This window comes from Oratosquilla oratoria, chromosome 23 (genome assembly GCF_046742065.1).
Source record: "Oratosquilla oratoria isolate Oo_2021 chromosome 23, ASM4674206v1, whole genome shotgun sequence".
NCBI lineage: Eukaryota > Metazoa > Arthropoda > Malacostraca > Stomatopoda > Squillidae > Oratosquilla > Oratosquilla oratoria.
In genome coordinates, this window is record NC_134799.1 from 20,377,982 (window position 1) to 20,399,994 (window position 22,013).

Sequence of the window (22,013 nt, forward strand, 5' to 3'; positions counted from 1 at the left end):
GGTTGGATGGATGCCATGCAGAATGTCTGAAGAAAGGAGGTACAGTTATAGTGGACTGGCTGGTGAGGTTATTTAATGTTTGTTTAAGAGAGGGTAGAGTGCCGGAGGACTGGAGGAGTGCCTGTATCATTCCATTTTACAAGGGAAAGGGGGACAAGTGTGAGTGTAGTAGTTTCAGAGGGATCAGCTTGTTGAGTGTAGTTGGGAAGGCTTATGGGAGGGTCTTGATTGAGAGGATTAGGAGAGGAACAGAGGGAGTAATTGGTGAGGAAGAGTGTGGTTTTAGGACAGGTAGAGGTTGTGTAGATCAGATTTTTGTGGTAAGACAGATATGTGAGAAAGCTATAGGAAAAGGTAAGGATATTTTTTGGGCTTTTATGGATTTGGAAAAGGCTTACGACAGGGTAGACAGGAAGGCACTGTGGGAGGTATTGCAGATATATGGGATAGGAGGAAAGCTGTTAAGAGCAGTCAAGAGTTTATATGAGAGTAGTAGAGCTTGTGTTAGGATTAGAAATTGAAAAAGTGAATAGTTTTGAAAAAAGAAAAACAATATAGGCCACTAAAAGTAAAACTTAGGTCACAAATGATAGCAGAGGAAGTACTATTCAGAACAGCAAAACTAGCAAGTAGTGAACACAAAAATGTTTGGATAAAAAAGAAATGAGCGATAAAGAAAAAGAAAAGGAGCTTAGAAATGAAGCGAAAAAAAAAATGAAAAAAGAACTGAGACTGAAAAGAATTATTTTTTTTGGAAAGTGGTGGATCTGAGACAGAAAATGGTATATCAGGAAAAAGGAAACAAAACAGACAGAAAAAGACAAGAAGGAAGAAAATTAGAATTAGCCTATACCAACATAGATGGAATGATTTCAGGACTGAATGAACTAAATGACTACCTGGCATCAGAAAAACCAGACATAATGGGAACAGTAGAAACTAAACTAAAAGGTAATCTACCACCAAACACTGTGGGACAAGGTCTATACAACTGCTGGATGAAGAATAGAAAGGAAAAACAAGGAGGGGGAGTATTATTTCTGACCAGGAAAGACTTAAATGTGACAAAGATAACAGAAGGAAAAAACAATGTAAAATCAATTATGATAAAAGTAGAAAACAACCACATGAAAAGTAGAAAAATTGTAGTAGTGTATGTGCCCCCCCCAAAAACACAGTTCTGGACAGAACACGATCATGCCAAATTGTTAGAAGATACTAAGTATGAACTGACTGATATACCGAAAGAAGGAGGAAATACAGTAATTATGGGTGATTTTAACTCAAAAGAAACATGTTTGGAAGAAATGACAGTAAAGGGTGGAGAAGACATATGGGGCAGCATGCTACTTGATATGACCATTGAATACACAATGACTCAGTGGATAAAGGAAAATACCAGATACTGAAACAATGAGGAACCTTCGAGACTGGATTTAATATGTCAGAACCTGAAATAGTAGATAGAATAGATTACAAAATACCAATAGGAAAGAGTGACCATGTACAGTGAGACCTCTCATTAATAGACATTAATTAGCTGTGTTTGCGGTGTTTTTGCTGTGTTTTCGGTGTTTTTGGTGCTGTTGTTTAATGCGTGCAATCACTATGCCACCCAAAAACCACTCCAAATCAATGGATTATTCACATCAACGGACACCATTACCCCCCTTTTAATTCGTTAATGAGAGGTAGTACTGTACTAATAGAATTTTAATTAAAAGAGCAAATAAACCTAAGAAGAAATGAGAAACATAGAATAGGAAGACCAATGTACAACAAAATGAATTTTGAGGAACTTTCATAATGCAAATTGGGAATAATTCCTAAATTAAGAAACAAGGATAGAAGAGAAATGGAATATACTAAAAGAAATTTATAATGAGGGTGTGAACAAATATGTACCACAACAAAACCAAGAAAGAGCATACATAAAGAACTGGTACAACAAAAAATGTAGTGAAGCTAAGGATAAAAGCCTGGAAAAAATGGAAAAAAGACAAAAAAATGAGCAAATGGCAAACATGCATCAAACTAAGAAACAATTATGTAAAAATATGCAAAGAAGAAAAGAGAAATTATTAAAAAGGAATAATAGAAAAAAGCAAGGAACAACCTAAACTATTTTATAGATATGTGAATGGTAAGCTAAAAATCAAACAAATAGAAAAGCTGCACCAAGGAAGTCATGAATATACAGAAGAACAAGAAATGGCAGAAATTATGAGCTACCATTTCAAATCGGTATTCACAATTGAAAACACACCTAACTGTAAGGGAATAGAGAGAGAGAAATCCTCCCCCCCAATGAAGGAAATAACTAACAAAGAAGGAAATCAGTGACCAAATGAAAAACCTTGATGTCAGAAAATAGCATGGTCTGGATGGAATTGCAAATTGGATACTGAAAGAATGTGTAGAAGAGTTAACAGATAAAATATACATGATAATCAAATGCTTGCTCAAAGAAGGAAAGGTACCACAAGACTGGAAAAATGCAAACATTGTACCAATATTTAAAGGAGGAAACAAGGAAAATCTGACTAACTTTTGACCAGTCTCCCTAACAAGCACAGTAGTAAAAATATGTGAAAAAGTGATCAAGAGTAGATGGGTTAAACACCTGGAAGAAAAATCTGTACTAAACCCAAATTAATTTTGATTTAGACAAGGAAGATCATGTACAAAAAAACCTGATCTGCTTCTACTCGAGACTAATAGATATAACACGAGAGGGATGGATGGGCAGACTGTGCCTATCTAGACCTACAAAAGGCATTTGCCAAAGTACCACACAAGAAATTAATAAGAAAATTAGAATCAATAGGTGGCATCACAGGTAAATTATTAGAATGGATGGAAGACTTCCTGAGTGGGGGAAAAACGAGTGTAGTAATTAGAGACAAATACTCGAAGTGAGAAGAAATGATAATTTGTGTTCCACAGGGGTTTGCCATATATATATAAATGACATGGATGAAGGAGTTGAATGTTATATGATTTCTTCACAGATGACGCAAAAATATTAAAGAAAGTAAGAACAGAAGAGGACTGTGATTCATTACAATCAGACCTGGACAAAATCTGGAAATGGACTCAAAGATGGGAACTGAACTTCAATATCAAGAAATGTAGTATAATGGAGTTTGTAAAAAGTAAAAACAGAATTTCAAAAAACTATAAAATTGGTGAAGAAGAAATAAAAAAAATGCACTCAGAAAGGGACCTTGGAGTAATAATCATCAAAGACATGACACTGGATAAACATATAAACAAAATAGTCAGAGAAACCTTCAACCTGTTAAATCAAAGTGGCATTTGACTATTTGGATGAAGAAATGATTAAAAAAATATTAGTTACATTGATTAGACCAAAACTGGAATACACAGTGACATTATGGACAACCAGTACTAAAAAGAATATAAGGAAATTCAAAAGAATACAGAGAGCAATGACAAAGTTGGCACCAGCTCTTTCCAAATTAACATATGAACAAAGATTATCCAAATTGGAACTACCAACACTGGAGCAGAGAAGAGAAAGAGGTGATCTACTGACTATCTTTAGAATCATGAAAGGGATGGAAATCCTTGATAGGAATGATTTAATAAAACATGACAATGGAAAAACAAGAGGTCATGAAAAGAAACTCAAAAAGGATAACTATAGAAGAGATCTGGAAAAAAAATATATATATATAGCTTCCCACATAGAGAGCTGGATATCTGGAATAACTTAGGTAAAGGAATAGTGTGTGTAAATACTATTCAAAATTTTAAGAAAAAACTTGATGCTGAATGATACAATGACAGGTTACCACTAGCATAGCTCCCTTCCCATATAATACAACTAGGTAAATATAACTAAGTAAATACAATGACTAAGGAACCTAACACTTGTGTTTGGCGAGATCTGACTATACATATTGTATGTGTATATATATATATATATATGTATGTGTATATATATATATATATATATATATATATATATGTATGTGTTTATATATATATATATATATATATAATATGTATATATATGTATGTGTATATATATATATATGTATATATATATATATTATATATATATGTATGTGTATATTTATATATGTATGTGTATATATATATATATGTATATATATATATATGTGTGTGTGTATATATATACATATATATGTATGTGTATATATTTATATATATATATATATATATATATATATATATGTAGGTATATATATACATATGTATACATATATACATATGTATATACATATATGTATGTATATATATATATATATATATAAATATATATGTATATTTATATATAAATATATATGTATATACAAATATATATGTATATACATATATATGTATATATATATATATATATATATATAAATATATATATATATATATATATATATATATATATATATATATACATATATTAATGTCTAGGGAGCAGATTCTCTTGTATGTATGTGTTGTTAAAGTCGACAGCATTAAGGAGGTTGTTAATCTTCTTATGGGTATTCTCCAGCTTTCTAACCAATACTCTGCCATTTGGAGGGTGGGCATAAACCAAGTTGCCAAAATTATTCATTTATTCAATGTTTTGTCTGCAAAGAGACATCTTCAGGAAAATCTGTCACATAAATATTATCGACATACAGAAATAAAGAAAAAGGTGTTAACCTAAACAAAATTCACAATATGGAAATAGATATCAATAAATCAGCAATAATACAAATCCTATATCGATACATGGGCCGTTGGGGACCGCTACTTACAAAAATCAAAGGTCCAAAGAAATGACGAAGGAAATCGTCGGTTGGTGACTTATATATACGAACCTAGCCGGCTTGGGTGGTGGAAGGGGTAGTAGGGGAAGGGTTAAATGGGAGGGGTTGGGTTCTCATTAACCCCTTCCATACGGTGCCGCACACGTAGGCGTCATGGACTTAGATCTTGGTGGCAGCAGCCAATGCCAGCCGCACGACGTGTCGTAATAATACTCGCATCATAAAATATAGTCACCGCTTATATCGATCGTTCTCTCTTCACCCGTGAATTTTGATAACCATAGAAAATGCGATTACAAAAGAAATAGAAATAATGTCATTATGGAGGGGCGACTACAATAAATATAATCAAGACGCCGATATGGCAGCCTCGCGAATACACTCGCTCCCCATGACGCCTACGTGTGCAGCACCGTATGGAAGGGGTTAAGACGGGAAGGAGAGGGTTGGGGGGTTAGGGGATTGCGAGGTCGGTTGGGGGGAGGATGGGTGGAGTGGGTGGGAGGAGGTGGAGGGGGGGTTTGGGGCGTATTGACATAGGGTGTGGTCACGGGTGGTGGTGGCTTCACTGCATTGTTAAACAAACCAATGACGGAAATCATGTTGCTTTAGATATTTATTAACTTAAGCTTTTAGAAGCTATGTTTATAAGGGAATACAGCCCTATGATAAATATCCAAAGCAACATGATTTCCATCATTGGCTTGTTTAACAAACCAATGACGGAAATCATGTTACTTTGGATATTTATTAACTTAAGCTTTTAGAAGCTATGTTTATAAGGGAATACAGCCCTATAATAAATATCCAAAGCAACATGATTTCCATCATTGGTTTGTTTAACAATGCAGTGAAGCCACCACCACCCGTGACCACACCCTATGTCAGTACATATAAATATATATATATATATATATATATATGTATATATATATATGTATGTATATGTAAATATATATGTATGTATATATATATATGTATATATATTTATATGTATGTATATGTATTTATATATATATATATATGTATATATATATTTATATGTATATATGTATATGTATATATTTATATATATATATATATATTGTATATATTTATATATATATATTTTTATATATATATATATTTATATATTTATATACAGTATATATATATATATTTATATCTATATATATATATGTATATATACATATACTAAATGTAGTACATTCACACACATTTCTTATCGACCTAATCTTAACACTGCTCCAGGTATTAAGTGAAAAAGATGTAACACACGATTTTTTTTTTTTTTTTTTTTTTTTTTTTTTTTTTTTTTTTTTTTTTTTTTTTATACAGACAGAAGCACCAGCATTAAGGATTGGGAAGTTTTCCAGTTCTTGCACATGAGCTACATCAGTGAATATGGAAGAATACCAGTCACTATCCAGCTGGCCCCCTTTAAACAAGTGTTTTACAATGTTACACTTGTACAGTGCTCAGATCATGAAGAAGACGAATGTCGTGAAAGGAAGACCATAGCTTATCAGGTTATCAATGGGTCCTCCAGGTATTTGTTTCACAATTTCATTATTGTTATACAATATCATCACAGTTTAAGTCATATACTTAGTTTTATGGGATTAAGCCAGACCTGTAATATCAAGTCTTTCTTTTCTTCCCTGGCTCTTTCCAAATTGTTCACATTTTTTAACAAAGCCATGTTGGAGAATGACACATAAAAGTGAAGTAGTTTTTATATGTTACTGAAACATCATCAGAGTTCAGTTAACCATTCTGACAAACCATTGCCATGCAAATGGTTTGCTGAGTAATTAATTTCAATATATTAAGACAATTTCTGTTCATATTTGTAAATGTTACTGAAGAAGCACGGATCTCACTTCATCTTTGGTGTAGACCACATAATAGTAGCCTACTTTTTGAACATGGATGAAAAGGTGATTGAAAAAAAAAAAAAAAACTAATCCATCCCAGATGGGAATATGTAACAGAGTTATGGTCCTTGCATAAATTGAAAGCTATAAACAAGATTGAGGAAATACAAAGAATGACCAAAATTGTTCCCAGCCATGCAAATAAACTGTAGGTAAGGGAGACTAGAAGCACTAAACCTGCTATTATTAAAGGAAAAAAGAGATAGAGATGATTGCAGTGATCAGGCCACTGAAGGGGGTGATTTTTTTTTTTTTTTTTTTGGGGGGGGGGGGATAGGAAGGTATCACAAGGTCATGGGACAATGATGACCCGTTATCCACAAGGAGCTAAGATGAAAGGGACATTAAATAAGTGTGGGACGAGTGGAAAGTGGGTATATGCCTTCCAAAGGGTAAAAGAGCCTTTCTGTATATATATGTACAAGCATTGTTATATGGGTGAGTGCATGCCTTTGGTGGCTCCATCCTGTATAATTGGGAAGAAGTCTTTTGGTATATAGACAGAGATAGATCATTCATTATCATTATTCATGACTACTATTCATTATTATTGTTGTTGTTATCATTATTGTTATGATTTCTGCTATCATCATCATTATTATCACCATCATTATTACTATTATTATTTCAGGTTTGAGACCACTGAAATAGAAGATGGACATCGTACAGTGGTGTTTGAGCACCAAAACGAGGTAGGAAAGTTTGCAGTGGTGGTGCAGATCATAGAAGCAGATTGCCAGTGTGCTGAGGGATGTTTCAGCTCTATCTCACCTATTTTTGGTAAATCATAATTTGTGTGTGTGTATTTACCTAGTTGTATTTTACGGGAAGGGGAGCTATGCTCGTGGTGTCCCGTCTTCATATCTCATTTTATCTAAACTATTTTTAAATTTCCATGTATTGTTTTTGCACACACCACTTTCTCATCTAACTTGTTCCAACTGTATGTGTGCTTTGACTTGGTTATCCACTTTACAAAGAAGAGAGGACCATAAGGACCTATAGGTACATATAATAACTTGTTTTCATTATCATACATTTAGGTTTTTGCAAGCATATTCACATTCAATTTCCCATCTACCAAAATATTATCACACATTCCCCCAATCTATCCACTGAAAATATGAACATCCAGAACTCTTGTTATCCTTTTTGATACCAGTATGAATTCCAGTAATACTGTATCAACTACCCCTCTATCCACCACCTTTTTCCATATATATTTATGCTTGTGTTTCTTCTTAGATATTTTTTGCTATCACAAACTTCCTTTCTAAACATGTCTCCAACTTCATCTTGCCACTAAAATTCTTAACTGGCACCTCAAACTTCACTACTACTCCATCTATTAGCTCATCCCCTAGTCTAGCATGGAGATCCTCCAACACCACTACATTTATATTCTTCCCAAAACTCTAAACACTCATTTAATCTATCCAAATATCCTCCCTTTTCTCTTCTAACAGAAACCCACATCCCTTATGTCAGTTTTGCCTTCACCCACACTAACTCTTAAGGCACTTTATCTACCACCACCTTTTTCCATATATATTTATGCTTGTGTTTCTTCTTAGATATTTTTTGCTATCACAAACTTCCTCTCTAAACATGTCTCCAACTTCATCTTGCCACTAAAATTCTTACCTGGCACCTCAGACTTCTCTACTACTCCATCTATTAGCTCATCCCCTAGTCTAGCATTGAGATCCTCCAACACCACTACATTTATATTCTTCCCAAAACTCTAAACACTCATTTAATCTATCCAAATATCCTCCCTTTTCTCTTCTAACAGAAACCCACATCCCTTATGTCAGTTTTGCCTTCACCCACACTAACTCTTAAGACACTTTACTCCACCACATGCTTTCCTATCTCATCACTTACCAGCAGAGTTACTTCCTCCATTGTCCCCTCATCACTCTTGACATGCTCCTGACCACACTCCCAAACTCAAAATCACCCCTCCCTTTGAATTCAGTTTTACTTAATACAAACAAAACCATCTTTGTTCTCACAAACATACTGCCAATCTCTTCCCTTTTACTCTCATCTGTACCACAACCATTCACATTTAATGACCCAAATTTTAGGGTTCTGGTTGGAATTTTCCTCCTAGACCCCCTTATGCCTTGACATCTCATAGGATGAACAACAGAACAGGATCCCTATTCCCATCACTCCATCCCACATTATCTTCTTTTACGACTCACATGGGAATCTTGGTGACAGAATTCTTCCCCTCTGCCTCCCACTATAGAAGATAAGAAGAGTCATAGAACTGGTTAAGCACAGTTTCAAGGGAACTGCATAAAAGAGGGATAGTCATAGTACAGAAGTAGCATCATTCCTGTGGGAGTAGATTTTACTCTAACATAGATGAATTATGTGTGACTCCAGTTCATAGGAGCACCAAAAACAGTCCCTAAAGCATGCTACCATGCAATTACTACTGCATGATAACATGCAGTCAGTATATCAGTAGAGGAGAAGTGGAGGAGGAAAAGATTGGTAGGTAGAGAGGTGCTGAGAGTTAACAAAATGAATGACAAGGAAAAGGAGAAACAATATCAGAAGCTGAGAGAAGTATGGAAGGTGGTAAGGCACAGAGGGGAAGTAGGAATAGAATAAGAATGTATATGGTTTAAGGACGAAATAAGAAAGTGTGCAAAGATGGTATGTGGGATAAGGAGGATGGGAAGGAATAGAAGGAAGGGTAGTGAATGATGGGATGAAGAGATGAAGGCAGTTGTAGAAGCAAAGCAGTGACCATATGTGGATGGGTTGTAAGGTAGGACTAGGGAAGCACATGAGAGGTGTGAGAAGAAGAGGAAAAGCAAAATGTAAGGTAAAGGATGTAAAAAGGGGTAGGAGTATGACAGAAAAGTTTGAAAAGAATAAAAAGATGTTTTAGAAGGAAGTGAAGAAAGTGAGGGGGTGAGTCAGGTGAGAGGAAAAGTTAAAAAGTCCAGATGGACAGATGTTGATAGAAATGAAGGTGGTAAGGAGAAAATAGGTAGAATATTTTAGAGTTGTTAAATGTGGAGAAGGATAGAGATTGTATCAATGGGAAGTAGTAGGAAAGTGAATGTGATGGGAGAAGAGAATGATAGGGAAATTGGAAAGGATTAAGTACAAGGAGCATTGAAAATTATGGAAGTTGGTAAGTCATCTGGGTTTAGATGGGTGTCATGTGGAATGAGTGTCTGATAATGGGAGGAACACTTTCAGTGGATTGACTAGTGAGGTTGTTTGATGTATACATAATGGAGGGGAGTGTGCCAGAGGACTGAAGGAGTGCTTGTATAGTTCCACTTTACAAAGAAAAAGGAGACAAACATGAATGTAGTAGTTTTAGAGGGATCAGTTTGCTGAGCATAGTTGGTAAGGCATAAGGGAGGGTGTTAATTGAGAGGATTAGAAGAGAAACAGTGTGGGGAAAGGTAAAGGGTGTCACATGTATCAGGGAATGGAAAAGTACAGGTGGAGGTAAACTGTAGAGTGAGGGAAGCAAGTAATTGTCTTTGAGGAATGAAAAATGTCATGAGAAATAGGTATCTTGGGATGAATGCAAAGATAAGATTATATGAATAGGTGATTGTGCCTACAACTCTCTATGGGCTTGGAATTTGAGGGAAGCAGAAAGGAAAATTTAAATGTGTTTGAGAAGTATCATGGGTGTTATGGTGGATAAGGTGAGAAATGAGGAGGAGAGCTGGTGTGAAAAGGGAGCTGGCAGATAGGTTTGATGAAATAGTGCTGGGATGGTTTGAGCACATGGAAAGAATGAGTAAGGAAAGATTAGCAAAATGAGCAGAGGTGGGTTGAGTGAATATGACAGGATGGATGGGATGAAGGGGCTTTGAGTAAAAGGGTAATTTCTGTTACAAGGAGGGAGAAGGCAAAGGATAGATGTGAGTGGAGAATGGTAATGAATGTACTATAAATTGACACAGGCAAAAAGGATTTCTTGTCTTCTCTATTTTTGCATGAGGGGATGAGGAGCGAGGGACACCATGTAAATGAAGCTGCTTCCCTGCTGTGGCTGTGCTGTGTTTTCCTGTTTTGCTTCTGACCCAGGCAGTGGGCAGGAGACAGTGATGACCCTTCATCCACAAGGAGTTAAGATGAAAAGGAAACAGATGGGAGTGGTATGGGTGTGAATGGGTGCATGCTTTGGCTGGCTACCTCTTTTATAAAGGGGAAAAAGCTTTTGGTTTATAGCTAGGTAGCTAGTATATTTGTTTGATAAATAGATCCAGTTCATATAGACCATATTTTCCTAAATTGTATTTCATTGTTTTTCCAGTATTCAGTCATGATTTACAGCTGTTGGCAACTTTCATATGTGTAATTGTCTTAATGGGGATTTTCCTGATGCTAACATGGTTTGCCTGGAAATGCAGAATCAAAATAAAAGGTAAGTGTAAGAAGCCATATCATTTGGTGGTGGCATTATATTGTACAAATTTCCATTGACTTATGGATTTTTATAACCAATGGAAAAAATGTCTTTATTTTGCAAGTTGGAAGTAAGTCTTAAAGGAGAAAAGCTGGATGAGATGGATAGTTATTTGGGGTTGTAAGTGGCAGGAAAGGGAGGAATGGTGGAGGTAAATTGTAGATTGAAGGAAGCAAGTAAATGCCTTGGGGGATTAAAAAGTGTCATGAAAAATAGACATGTTAGTTTGCTTGACATTAACACATAGTAAATTTTTCTTCTGTAGGCCCCATGCCTTGTCCTTCTTAATTATTTTTCCACCATATCTTCTCTAACAAGTTAATAATGTTTCTCTATGGGGTAAGCAAACTGGTCTTAAATCTTCTTGATTTTCTTCTTCACTAATTCTCTACATCGGTTTTAGATAAGGTACACCTGGGATCCTCTTACACCCACCAAGCCAAGTCTGCTCGGAAGTCACAGTTTAATTCATCCAATAACTTTGAAAGTTACAAATAAGTGCCACCCCTTTAGGGCATGACTTTACCTCCATGCACCAATAATTTTTCTCAGCCTCCACCCTTTTCTCCAATCAGAAAGACTGTTATACTGTCTCAAGCAATACTGTTTATGCAAGCACTTGTGACACAAGCAGAACAGGCTATGTGTTCACATCCCGTCACATCAGCACCTTTGATTGCCACTCTAACCAATGTTTACAAACTCCAGGCAGTAAGCGAAATATGCAACTCTGCAACTTACAGTCGGCCATTGTTTCATAACAACCGAATATAAAATGAATATAAGATTTACATATTGTTTCACCTACCCCTCTATCTACTTAAATGTCTGCCTCTGTCTACTGGCCTCTTACAGGGCTTGGCAGCTACCCTTGGTAGTCCCGACCAATGATATCTACTACCCTCTTACAGGGCTTGCTAGTATATACTTGGAAATCATCATATATATAAGAAGCTAATCTAACCTTGCAAATGGTAAAATGGTACCAGTAAAACACATCAAACATATACATATCAAAGATATAAGCAACCCTCCAAAATGCACAATAATAATTCAGGCAGAGACATGGCTAATGGGGTTAAACGTAGACAATCTCCTGAATATAAAAATTGAAATCAGTGCAGACAACAATATTGAAGAAAAGAGGACACCAAGAATAACAATATAATTGGTAGAATAATCATATGAGGGAGATCTTGACAATGATCTTCTCTTGATTTTCAAAGGGGGAGAGTTTTCAGGATCACATTTGGCCTCACAATGGTGTGGGATACCCGTGTCTCACAGAGTCTTGACTGTAAACTTCCTTTCACTCCCCTCTGTTCCTATCTTGGCATCTTTCACATAAAGTAGCTACTCTTGGTAAACTCCTGTTTTCTCTGTCTTGTCTAAACTATTTCCATCTACACAGCAATTGCCATCTTCCTTCTTGCCTGCTACTCTCCTCTCCTTTGTCTTGTTGTCATTTTTTCTTGTCTCCAGTCTTGTATATTCCTTTTGTTTCCATTTCCCTTGGGGCAGTTTTCCATCCCATAACCAAAGGCTCTGCAGATACATCTACTCTGACTCACATCCCTCCTGTTTCTTTCTACACACATTATTTCCTGCCTAGTCTGCTTGCCTCCCATGTCCTGCCTGTACTTTTGTTCACCTAGCTTAGCAGAACAATCCTGAGTTCTCTGCCCAAATCTCCCACATCTGAGACATTGGACTGGTTTTCTCCAACTATTCCCTACTTGTGATCTTGCATATCTCTGACTCAGAATCGTATATCCTCAGTTCTCACCCTTCTGAGTTTGTTTCATGCTTTTTTTTTTTTTCCTACTTTTGCTTGTTCTTGGTGCAAAGTTTTCCCAAAACTCGCCGCCTGTAATAATGTTTCACATTTCTGCGTGGCCACATATAGCCCAGCTTCATTTCTCAGTAAGTCAAGGAATTGTTCAATTGCTATCACTTCCAATGCCATTTTTAGATTTTTCACATTTTCTGCATGCATCCATTTGTCTAGGTCATCCCTCACATCCCTGGCTAGATCCATGTATCCATGACCAATATCCTTCTTAACTTTCCTGAATGGCTTTCTAAAATACTCCAGGGAAATCTCATATGCCTTTAATATTTCGGTCTTAATCTGATCATAATCACATATGCTATCTCTATCAAACACTGTGAACACACAACATTTGGGGTTAGGCTAGATCTTATCATTGTTGATCAGAGGTCCTTTTTCCATCCTGTTTCGCTATGCCTTCGAACATAGAAAAGAATAATTCTGGATCCCTTTTGGTAAATTTGGAGATAAGATGACTCACTTTTATGATACTGTCCACTACATTTCCTTCACTACTCACCCCAGTTGACCATTGCACAGACTGTCCTGTTCCAACCCTATTTGCTTCCCTTTGAGACACTACCCCTCGTCTAGACTAAACCTCACTGCGTGATTCAACTCTAGGATCTCTACTTATTCTAATTCCATTTATATTATCCACTATGTCATAATATCTACCTTTTCCCATGGAAGACTTTCATCTTCAACTCTAACTTCTTTCATGTAATATCTCTCTCTTATCCTTGGCAATCCTTCATCTATCCTATTTTCTCTCCTGTCATCCTCCCTACTATGATGTCTGCCCCTTACCTGTGGGAATTCCTCAAAGTCTTGCAATTCTGCTCCCTGTCTTTAGTTGATTTCATTGTGTCTGTGCCGTTACGAGCAGTAACGGGGCTTTTTTATAATTCCGTGTATCTCCATGTTTACATATTTTTTGCCGTAAGGCTCGTTTCCCCTCGGAAGGGGTTTTCAATTTTGTTTTTTGTAATGCTTTAATTTTAAGTGTATTTCGAGCAGAGACCTCCTCTGTTCCAAATCCCACCTTTGTAAGTTGTCTGCAAGCTGTGTCGCAAGATAACATTGCATTATTTGTACAATGTTCACTTTAAGAATTAGAATTAAGAAGGTGTGTAAAAACCGGTTGCCGTTTGTGATGTCACGTCACGCATCTAGGCGGCAGTCTGGTTCGAAACTCGAAAGGTGTACACACCCCTCTTGTAGCCAACTCATTAAGTCGTAAAACCCTTTATATTTTAGGTTTAGAGTGTACTAGTGCATCCTTTGCAATCCTTTTATATCATGTGTAGCTTTTAGCCTTTAGTAACTACAGTCCCATTTCCAGTTTTCATCATTTCACCGTAACTATCGAAATTCCCTTGGGTCCATCCTACGTGATGGATCGGATCTGCAATAAAGTGGCATCGAAACATCCCCGTGAATCTATAACCTTTCCGTCCCAAGTCTGTCTACGTCACGGATGCTAAGATGCTGAGTGTCCATTTGATCTGCGCAGTCCCCAGTTTCGCTGCGCCATAGTGTCTCATTCCACTTTCAAATCTATTTTCCTCCATGTAATATCTCTCACCTACCCTTTACTTCTTCAAGTTCTTCGTATCATACCTGTTCCTAACCTGTGGGGATTCCTCAAAGCCACGAAATTCTGTTCCTCATCTGAGATTGACTTCATTATGTCTTATCTCTGTATTCATCATCTATTCTGATCTCACCACTACCTATTCTCACATCATAATACCTGTCACTCCCATTGTCTCTTGCATCATAATATCTCTCATTCATATAATTTCTTACATCATAATATTTCTCTTTTCTATCGTTCTTTATATCATAATATTCCCCTCTCCTATCATCTCTTATATCACTATCTCCCACCTACCTGTGAGAATTCCTCAAAGTCATGACTATTTTCGGAGTTGTTTGAACTATATGAATGAGACATTCTCTACTAGAATATTTCTTTGTCGCGGCTCGTGCCGCTTAAATTCTTCTTATCGGCTTAAGAAACCTGCACAGCGAAGCTATAGCGATAATCCCATACCACACTCCTGGTCATATGGCCATTTCCCGAAGGTTGAGTGTGGTTTGAATTTTCCGCCAAAATCATCGGAAATTTAAAATTCCCGGCTCTGTGCAGGCATGCGCATTGTCGACCCCACCTCCCCCTCCCTATTCCCTCCCTTCTTACCCGGCTAGCTCGAGCCGGACGTCGCGTCACTTCAATGAGAAATGAAGGCTTCGCCTGTGGGAGGAGGGAGGGACCCTAAATCTGTGCAGGTTTCTTAAGCCGATAAGAAGAATTTAAGCGGCACGAGCCGCGACAAAGAAATATTATCGGCTGAAAGAAACCTGCACAGCGAAGCTATGCATGAGACGAGGACAGGTGGGAGGAGAGGTGAAGCCTGAATCAAACCGTTATTACGTGTGTCTTTCCTATGGGAGACTTATTCATTTTATCACTCAGTAGAGGGGAGACAGAAACGTCAAGTACCCACGCCGAAGAATGTGACATGCACAACATTGCACTGTTCACACAATGCGTAAATTATACGAAATTTGTATCCTGTTCAACGGTTCCTGGCCCCTCCCCACTCCTCGGTCGCCCTTTGCCCCCTCCACTTTTTTGAGATGAGAGGGGTGGAGCCGTTTCCATGGCGACACATGGGACAGGGGCGACTGAGTGGTAGAGACACCGTGTCCCCAAGGGAGTCGTCGATGTCCAGTCCCTAGGTCCCGCACCCGCTCCACAGAGTGGGTGCGGAGAAACTCCAGCGACCGGCGTAGGGCCCCCGACCGAAGCCAGGGACGCAACAACCTGTGGAGTGCTGAGGGTATCGGCCCGGGCAGGTCACGCGGGAGAAGCAGTATGCTCCTGTCGACCTCCCGTACCAGCCGTCGGCGCCCCACGCGGCTCCGTGGACGGGCCGGGGTCGCGAATTTGTGCCCCCCCCCCCCCCCCGCCACCGAAGGAGGGAGGACGTGTGAGAGAAGCACGCTCTTTTGGCGCAGGGGAGCACCCGAAGGACGCTGACTGTGTCCCACTCAATCCCGAGCCAATAAAGTCTGTGTGGGAGCAAGGGCAGACCCGTCCCAGTCCACCCCGAACTCCACGTCCGCCAACACACTCAGAGCCATTGAGATGTCGGCCGATGCACCCTCCCCGGTGGGCAAATGCATCCACTAGCCGTCTAGGAACATGAGTGTGGAGACGCTTGCTTCCGTCCAACGTACGCCTACCACTCTCACTAGTTTCGTGAAGATCCTCGGGGTAAGCGAGAAACCGAAAGGGAGTATGCGAGGCCAAGTTCGTTTCCGAGCGACCTCGTCCGTGGGCGTTAGTCAAGAGGCTTCGTCCTGGGTGAAGACGTTCCCTGAGCGTCTCCCACGAAGACGGGCCTGGACCCTCGGTATGTATCCAACTCACCCCAAGTCTTCCCGCGGGAAGTTCTCGAAGCCCGTGGCGAGCGTCTTCATCCAATAGTGTGCTATGGCAATTTGTGACGTCTCGTCACCCACAAGCGGACTTCTATATGTTTAATACCTAGTGACATCATGTGATTGTACTGTGACGTCACCGGATTGATCATGGCGCCATAGGATCGTCTCGTGACGTCACAGGGACACAAATTGACGTCATAGGACTACATGGTGACGTCAATTTATCACAATGACGTCATCATACCGTGACATCACTGAGTCACAGTGAGCGTTGAAATAAATTTTGACATGGTAAAATTCTGGACCATCATGACTGTAGATTAAATTAAGTTGAATTGGAAAAGTCATGTTCATTTCGACCTAAGTCACAGTGAGCGTCGAAATTAATTTTAACATGGTAAAATTCTCGACCATCATGACTGTAGATTAAATTAAGTTGAATAGGAAAAGTCATGTTCATGTTGACCTGAGTCACAGTGGGCGTTGAATTAGTTTAACATGGTAAAATTCTTGACCATCATGACTACAGATTAGCTTAAGTTGAATAGGAAAAGTCATGGTCATTTCGACCTAAGTCACAGTGAGCGTCGAAATTAATTTTAACATGGTAAAATTCTCGACCATCATGACTAGATTAAATTAAGTTGAATAGGAAAAGTCATGTTCATGTTGACCTGAGTCACAGTGGGCGTTGAATTAGTTTAACATGGTAAAATTCTTGACCATCATGACTACAGATTAGCTTAAGTTGAATAGGAAAAGTCATGGTCATTTCGACCTAAGTCACAGTGAGCGTCGAAATTAATTTTAACATGGTAAAATTCTCGACCATCATGACTGTAGATTAAATTAAGTTGAATAGAAAAAGTCATGTTCATGTCGACCTGAGTCACAGTGGGCGTTGAATTAGTTTAACATGGTAAAATTCTTGACCATCATGACTACAGATTAGCTTAAGTTGAATAGGAAAAGTCATGGTCATTTCGACCTAAGTCACAGTGAGCGTCGAAATTAATTTTAACATGGTAAAATTCTCGACCATCATGACTGTAGATTAAATTAAGTTGAATAGGAAAAGTCATGTTCATGTCGACCTGAGTCACAGTGGGCGTTGAATTAGTTTAACATGGTAAAATTCTTGACCATCATGACTACAGATTAGCTTAAGTTGAATAGGAAAAGTCATGGTCATTTCGACCTAAGTCACAGTGAGCGTCGAAATCAATTTTAACATGGTAAAATTCTCGACCATCATGACTGTAGATTAGCTCAAGTTGAATAGGAAAAGTCATGTCCATTTCCACCTGAGTCACGGTGAGCGTCGAAATTAATTTCAACATGGTAAAATTCTCGACCATCATGACTGTAGATTAGCTCAAGTTGAATAGGAAAAGTCATGGTCATTTCGACCTGAGTCACAGTGAGCGTTGAAATTAATTTCAACATGGTAAAGTTCTTGACCATCATGACTATAGATTAGCTTAAGTTGAATAGGAGAAGTCATGTCCATTTCGACCTGTTTTTTTTTTTTTTTTTTTTTTTTTACTTATATCGATATCAATATCAATATATATATATATTCATTTATTTATTTATTTTTTATAAAAATAATATTGTACAATTCACATAGTGCATAAATTCTATGTAGAATATTGTATCTTGCTCAGCGGTTCCTGGGCCTTCCCCTACCCCTCGGTCGCCCTTTGCCCCCCCTTCTTTTGCGAAGAGGGGTGGAGCCGTTCCCATGGCGACACATGGGACAGGGGTGATCGAGTGGTAGAGATACCGTGTCCTGAAGGAAGTTGCTGATGCCCAGCCCCCGAGGTCCTGCACCCGTTCCACAGAGTGGGTGCGGAGAAACGCCAGCGATGCCGCGAGGCCTCTGATGTTGTGGGCGTGGGGGGCATGGCCCGGGTCGGCCTTCCGGTGCCCTGTTGGTGGTGTCAGCTAGCCAAGACAGGAAGTCCAGAACTGTGCTAGCGGAGATGGTCACTATCGCGTGTCTCCGAAGGAAGTCCTGGAATCTCCGGTTGGGAGGGTTGTTGGATCTGGATGACGGTCGGGACCGTAGCGAAGACGCGGTCTGTCGCTTCCTGGTCGAACAGACCACGGGAAAGGGGAGCTGCTCTCACCACGCCCCGGCGAGCTATCTCCGGGGCCGACCGCGCTGCAGACTGACGAGCTGCCAGACGAGCCGCGGTGAAGGCCCTCGCTGCTGGGGGTAGGGCTGATGACGCCATGTTGGCTGTACCCTCTGCCACGGTAGAGAGTGCCGCCAGGGTGTGTCTGCATACAGAAAACACGCGAATCAAATTAGTAGGGCGAGAAGGATCCCGATCCCCGGAGGGTGTAATAAAGTCACATCGCTCAATTGTAGAACGTATAACATATGCGAAGCCGAGGTCGTTTCCGAACGACCTCGTCCTCGGGCGCTAGTCAAGAGGCTCCGTCCTGGGTGAAGACGCTACCCGAGCGTCTCTCGCCAGGACGGGTCTGGACCCTCTATAGATTGAAATATCCCACTCACCTCAATTCTTCCCGCGGGAAGTCCTCAAAGCTCGTGGCGAGCGTCGTCAGCCAGTTCCTCATCATCGCCATTGCCGTGACGGTCGAGATGGTAGAGGCAAGGTCTTGTCTGGTCGAGGCCTCCGTCGTCAGCAACTTAGCCTCCGGTTCACTAAGTTGCTGGGGGAGGGCGGGGTCCCTGCCCGAGTGCCACAAGCAATCGCGCAGGCCCTCCGGCGCGAAGGGTGGTGGCAGGACGACGGGGAATGATGAAGGGATATGCCGTCGAGGAGGAACCGTCTTGGGTTGGTCTTGGGCCCGCTCGAGAGCAGGGATGTCTAAGGCTTTCTCCCCTTTCTCCTGCGGGAACCAGGCGTTTGGGGAGAGTGCTACCGCCGGTGAGTCCCCCGACCTGTCGACAAACATATGCCCATCAGGGTTTAAACGAGGGTTCTCCAGGAGAGCACCTAATGCGTCCAGAGTGTTAGAGGTGGAAATCCTGGAGGGCGTGGAGGCCGGGGCGGAGAGGGGTCGAATCTTATATAGAACCTTAGCCCCCTCCGCGTCGTTGGCCCACTTTAGGATAACGTCATCTCTCCTCCTCCAGCCCTCCAGTAGCGAGTAGTCGGGAGACCAGGCCACTAGCTTGTGATCTTCTCCAAACGAGTACTCCCAGGACCGGGGAAGGTCACACCATGAGAAGGGGTGAACTCAAGAGTCCGTCATGGTAGGAGGATAAGGTAAAGAAGAACTGTAGTGGTCCTCCACCCCGTCCAACCCGACGGACGTCTGATTGGGGGGTTCCTCCTGAGAGGGGCCTTCTAGTCCTATACCTGTCGCCGGCACGGAGGGGCGGAGGGAAGGACCAGGAGGGAGAGTGGGAGGGGGGGCTAGAGCCGTAGGTTCAATAGGAGGTTGCTCTGGAGAGGGGTGCGTTATGATTTGCGCGGTCTGAAAGGCCGGATAATGTGATAGGGCCGATTCAAGGACGGGGCCTATCAGGGACGGAAGGAGGGCAGCCACTTGGGCAGCCAGAGTTCCCTCTCCCCTCGTTTCGTCCCCCGGCTCCCTGCCCTTGTGGGATTTACGGCGAGGAAAAGGAGAGCGAGGAAGGGAGGGTGAGTTGGGGGGAGAGGCTGTGGAGGGTGGGGACAAGCTGAGCGTCCTGGACCTCGGTGAGGCAGACCTCTTTTTCGAGCGAGATTTCCTGCCGGGTTCACGTGAGTGAACTAGGGAGGAAGACGAGTTCGTGGGGGTGCTTGACAAAGCAAGCCGTAAGGGTTTTAAGGACCCTTGATGGTCGGATGTATGGGGCTGCCGAGAGGCCTGAGGACGCTCGGGGACACCATACTCCGTAACATCAGACTCGTCCCCTTGTACTCCGAGAGGCCCAGGTTGTCCACCAACGGAAGTCTCGGAGACATAGGGAGACGGATGGCGAGGGCGAACGAGGCCCAATTCCACGCCTAACGCCGGATCCGCCCACACCAGGGGGGGGGGGGGTCGTCAGCGGATTTCAATTTCCGAGCTCTGCGCCATGCCTCCCGAAGAAGTTCGAGGGCGGCTAGCTTGGAACGGGTTTTGGGAGGAGCAGCACGAATCTCCTCAACCCGCGCTTTGCACACAACGCAGGCTAGGGGGTTAAAGCCAGCTTGTGAGAAACAAGGGGCATGGCGGGAGCAGAGGTCGTGGTGGCCGTCTGACGAGATCCTGGCTGTGCAGCCGGATTCCACACACAAGCGTTTGGTCTGAAAATAGAATAATGATAATCATAGAAGGGGTGTCCCAAAGGTGTCTGGATACAACACCGAAGGGGAAAAACTGCAGGAGAACAGGTAGGGCTCCCTACGAGAACACACGAGCACGAGCAGGAACCAGACTTACCGGCATGGAAAGAAGGTGGGTTGTGGAGTGACCGACTCGTCTGGTTCCGCGATGCTAAGTGACGCGACGTCCGGCTCGAGCTAGCCGGGTAAGAAGGGAGGGAATAGGGAGGGGGAGGTGGGGTCGACAATGCGCATGCCTGCACAGAGCCGGGAATTTTAAATTTCCGATGATTTTGGCGGAAAATTCAAACCACACTCAACCTTCGGGAAATGGCCATATGACCAGGAGTGTGGTATGGGATTATCGCTATAGCTTCGCTGTGCAGGTTTCTTTCAGCCGATAAGGCTAATTGTACTTTGAACACAGATATGGTAGATGCGCTTATGTTTCTATGATCAATCATGATTTGAATTTACTTGGCGACCTAACTTCTCTACTTTTTCTTATGCTCTATTTCCTATTTCCTTTCAAGTATTTTGCACACACCAATTTTTTTTATCCAGTGAAGAAGGAAATTGATTCCGGACAAAAGGCCCATTTATATCACAGACTAGCCTTTGTATTTGAGTTGATATATCGAATCTTGTCCGTGATTCGAACAGTTCTTTCAATCCAATGACCGGGATGATATTTTGCCTTTTTAGGTTTTCTTAACTTCATTTGGATAGTAAAAGTGGTTGTGTGTAAAATTGATTTATTTTACATTATACAGTATAATAAAATAATATATTGACTTAAATAAAGTTGGATATGAACAGAATGCAAGCGCGGGAGTCAGAGAGAGAGCCAGTGCTCACAAATCTTAATTTATACTACAACCGCTTGACATCATTGTCAGCTCCACACAATTCTTCTACTTATTTATTTGTGTGTGAAGAAGGCTTACAAAATTTCAATCATTACCTAGCTATACAAATGGGAAAAGGTAAGTACATATACAGATTGACCTCTCATTAATGGACACCGCATTACCAGATATTGGATGCAACGGACAAAATCCGCTGGCCTGGTCAGAAATCCACTGGTCCGGTCTGACAGTCTAAATTTTACGGGTATGGTGAATGCGTCTGTTAGTTCGGCATTTGTCCACTGAGTGGCTGATGATGTGATGGCACTCAATTTGTTTTGTTTACTAGTTAACAAGATCGTGATGTTGGAGGTGCGCCAGGCTATTGACACACTCATAACTTATG

The 22,013-nt window shown here is 40.7% G+C and overlaps 2 protein-coding genes across 2 annotated transcripts in view; one reads left to right on the top strand and one right to left on the bottom strand.

Moving 5' to 3' along the window:
• The window catches only part of LOC143037731 (uncharacterized), an 86,102-nt gene that overhangs the window by 43,557 nt on the left and 20,532 nt on the right, over window positions 1-22,013 (top strand). The window contains exons 5-7 of the mRNA XM_076206278.1: window positions 6,141-6,351; window positions 7,371-7,519; window positions 11,049-11,159. Of these exons, the coding sequence (XP_076062393.1) occupies window positions 6,141-6,351; window positions 7,371-7,519; window positions 11,049-11,159 (471 nt within the window). The remainder of the gene's footprint in view (window positions 1-6,140; window positions 6,352-7,370; window positions 7,520-11,048; window positions 11,160-22,013) is intronic.
• On the bottom strand, window positions 17,909-19,499 carry LOC143037680 (uncharacterized). Its single transcript, XM_076206212.1, has 2 exons — window positions 19,016-19,499; window positions 17,909-18,774 (listed from the first exon to the last, which is right to left on the bottom strand). The coding sequence occupies exons 1-2, from the start codon at window positions 19,417-19,419 to the stop codon at window positions 18,465-18,467; spliced, it is 714 nt and encodes a 237-aa protein (XP_076062327.1). The 5' UTR covers window positions 19,420-19,499; the 3' UTR covers window positions 17,909-18,464.